General features: G+C 54.8%; 1 protein-coding gene across 1 annotated transcript, besides 2 other annotated features; it reads left to right on the top strand.

The window, feature by feature from the left end:
* Window positions 1-278: 278 nt before the first annotated feature.
* Window positions 279-314: a microsatellite.
* A 365-nt stretch (window positions 315-679) lies between these two features.
* On the top strand, window positions 680-3184 carry Tco025E_09347 (putative DNA J-binding protein; the record flags this gene model as incomplete). Its single annotated transcript, XM_029376166.1, has 1 exon — window positions 680-3184. One exon carries the CDS (start codon window positions 680-682, stop codon window positions 3182-3184), a length of 2505 nt encoding a protein of 834 aa, XP_029223945.1.
* A 30-nt stretch (window positions 3185-3214) lies between these two features.
* Window positions 3215-3266: a sequence feature (A-rich).
* Window positions 3267-3520: the final 254 nt, after the last annotated feature.

Genomic DNA, 3520 nt, shown 5'->3' with positions numbered 1-3520 from the left:
TCTCTTGACTCTTTGCTATTCGGTCTTTTTTTTTTTCGTTTTGGCATTGCTGCTATTGCAGAACCCCGGGCCTTTCATTTGCGCCGATATGTACACATAGTTTTTTTTTGTTGATACAATTCCCTCCGGTTCTTCAGGCGAGCAAGGGGAAAAAGCACTGTGTGGTGTCCCGCCCACACTCACTCCCTCGCTGGCAGCGTGTGGGTGTGAAGCGTGTGCGGGCCGCAGTGCCTGCACGACTCCCAACGCCCTCTTCCCACACACATGAAAGAATATGCATATATATATATATATTATATATATATATATGTATAGTAGAAGCTAACAGACTGATTTCGTGTGTGGTCTGTCGTTCCCCGCCAGCGCCTCCTCCGTGCAGTTGAGGTGGCTGTCGTTGGATAGTTTGCCGCGGTGCATGTGCGCCGCACTAGGGCGCAGCAGAGGTGCATTGTTTGGCTGTCTTTCTCTCCCATCTCTGTGCATCGGTAGAAATCACAGGTTTGGTGGTGCGTGTCATCCCGGCATCGGACACACCCGCACTTTACCGCCGCGCATACCCGCGTGACACCTACATACACACATACATCCCTGGTGTAGATAGCGCACTGAAGGCTCTGCAAGGGTGGTGGTTGGGGGTGGCCGGGTTTGTGTATGTATACATATAAGTTTCTGCCTCCCCATGAAACATAAAAGAGAAACTCTGAAAGTGAAGGTGGAGGAGGGGGATGCATCCGCTTTCACGAAGACGCCCTCCAAAAGGGGTCGGCTCGAACTTCCTGGCCTAGCCCCACATCAACACACGGTGCGCACCGCGGAGGAGATGGAAAAGGCTTACAGTGAGGCCGTTAGGAAGCATCCCTTTCACGATAACGCAGATCACACTATTGACTTTCACGACGTCAGCGTATTTCGAGACGCCAATGGGGCGGTTTGCGGCGTCCTGCTACCAGGAGCTCTGCCTGCATTTGCCGCTAGCATGGCAGCCGACGTTTTGCGTCCCGCAGCCACAAGGACGTCTCTAAGGTCAAATATGTTCGGTGGGCTAGCGCCTCTCAGTGGGATCGCCGGTTACTTTGACTACCGCGGCTCCCCGGTGGAACTAAAATGCCGTAAGACATCCTTTACGCACGAGCACGTCCAATCGTGGCCAAATATTTTTCCCATGATTGACTACGTGAGCGCCATCTACAAGGCGGTTTTCCCCGCACAGTGGGCCGCGCAGGACGCCGCGGTGCCGGACGTTGTCCGCATTCACCACTCTCCATTTTCCACCTTGACGATTAATCAGCAATTTCGGACCGCCTCACACACGGACGCCGGTGATTTTGATATGGGGTACGGTCTGCTGGCGGTTTTGGAGGGTAAATTTGAAGGTCTCTCCCTCGCATTTGATGACTTTGGCGTCTGCTTCCGCATGCAACCGAGGGACATTTTGATTTTCAACACACACTTCTTTCATTCGAACACGGAACCGGAGTTGGCGGATCCCAAAGACGATTGGGATCGGCTCACCTGTGTCTTCTACTACAGGGCCGCGTTGGGAGAGCCTGCCTGCGTTGCAGAATACATGCGGCGTTTGGCGCATGCCAAGGCACTGGCTGCCACCCCATCTCCCGTCGTGGACGCCATTCTTCAGAAGGACAATGGGAATAATTTTAATAAACCTGCCCCGACCTTTCCTGTTCCGCTCACACCGTTTGGAGGGGCGGCGGGCCTTTGCGCTTTGCAGGGCTGTGCCGCCAAACTCCTGAGGTTGCACGAGTTGCTGCTGGCAAATCCAACGCTGGAGGTGTTTTTATTCGGGGAGCCCCTGCGAACGGAGGATGGCCTGCCGGCCCGTGCAAAGGAGCAGCTCCGGCCCGTGCATCTTCCTGTGGTTGTCAAGGCGCCTGCTACCGGGGGGTTTAGCGAGATGGGAAATGTTCTTAAGGCCGCCGAAGAGAAGCAGTACTTTTTTGAGGAGAAACTGTTGAAAAGTGAACTCGGACCAGAGCTCATCTCCATGTGGAGCAAGAGTCGCGCCCATTGGTTGGCGCTTGTGAAGGAGGACTGGAAGCATCTCTGTCAAAAAGACCCGAAACGGAAGAAATTTACGTGGAAAAACACTTCGGCGATGAATGCAGCCTTTTTTGACCTTTGCGAGGTGGCAAAGCAGGTGATGTTTGGACTGCTACACAAGGAAACGCCGTCCGCCGCGGAAGCGCATTCCTTCTGGGTTCTCTTCGCGGCCCATTTAAGTCACGCATGCGCCACTGAGAACGACATGCCGCGGGATGCTGTCGACATGCACAAAATAAATGTTAAGCTGAAGGATTTTCACTTTGGTGGAACTCGGTATTTGAAAGATATGCCGACTGAAGAGCAGGAGAGGCGCTTGGAGAGGCGGAAGCGCATTGAGGAGGCACGCCGTCGCGGTGGTGCGGCGCAAGAAACACACACGAGCAGTTGGCTGGGGAACGATGCCTTCGATTATCAGCAAGAGGACAGAAAGGTTGACTTTGAGAAAAACGGCTGGATGACTCCCGAGACATATGTGGAGCATCTGGGTCTCACACCGTGCGGCGGCGCCACGGCGGCTGCCGATCCAACCACGCCCATCCACGTCCTCGTCGTCCTTCCGCGAGCTGCCGCATCGGCGCACGGCCAGACGCCAGACATCGCCAAAGCGGCGACGGAGGAGTCGACGCGACTGTTGCAAAATCCGGCTGCGCAGCGTGTCCTGGCGGGGATGCCACGGAATGCCACTCTCCCCTCCCACTTGTCCTTTGGTGGTGTGAAAATCACCGTCGTCTATGACGGCACCGAGCCCGGCGGCGTTGCGCCTGACTTTGTGGTCCTGCAACACGCTCTTGCCGCCATAGAGGACGACGAAGCGGCGCGGGCACGCGTGCAGTATTGGACCTTGCTGGCACGCCATGCCGTGTTTGTTGTCGAGGCTGACGTCAGGGACCGACGCCACTTTGTCCTGCGGGAGGAGGTACGAGAGGCGTACGAAGGTGTTGCCGATGCGTGCTTTAGAGCGCTTTACGCCTCGGCGTACTCAACAGAATCCATTCGGCTGCGAACGACGCCTTCCCTCATCGCTCTGAGTAGCTGCAAAAACATTGGGTGCCGCTTCAAGTTCAGCGGTTCACCCCTAAATACGATCGCCCTCATCGTGGTGAAGAAGCCATTAAACTTCTAAAGCGATCTCAAAAGACACTGTTATGATAGAGTTCTTTTTTTCTTTTTTCTTTTTGAGTTTGTTGTTCTTCTTGGTTTTGGTTCCAACTTTTTGCTGCGTCTCGCATTGATCGCCACGTCGAGTACAACTTTCTTTTCTTTTTTTTTCGGCGGTGGCTCCATCTTGGCAGGGGGCGCCCCAAGGGCTGAACCCTCACCGGTCGTTTCCGCTCCTTTTTTCTTTGTCGTTGTGGTGCCATGTGTTTGGGTAACACCCCAAGTACGTCCCACGACGCGGAGGTCCCGGGAACGAGCCTGCGGTGGATAGACATGCCTCGCAAAACGGACTTTTTTGTGT

Source organism: Trypanosoma conorhini, assembly GCF_003719485.1.
Source record: "Trypanosoma conorhini strain 025E chromosome Unknown Tco_14.4_contig_01076, whole genome shotgun sequence".
NCBI classification, from domain to species: domain Eukaryota; phylum Euglenozoa; class Kinetoplastea; order Trypanosomatida; family Trypanosomatidae; genus Trypanosoma; species Trypanosoma conorhini.
The sequence above is the reverse complement of the archived record's forward strand: the minus strand, read 5'-3'. Positions and strand labels throughout refer to the sequence as shown.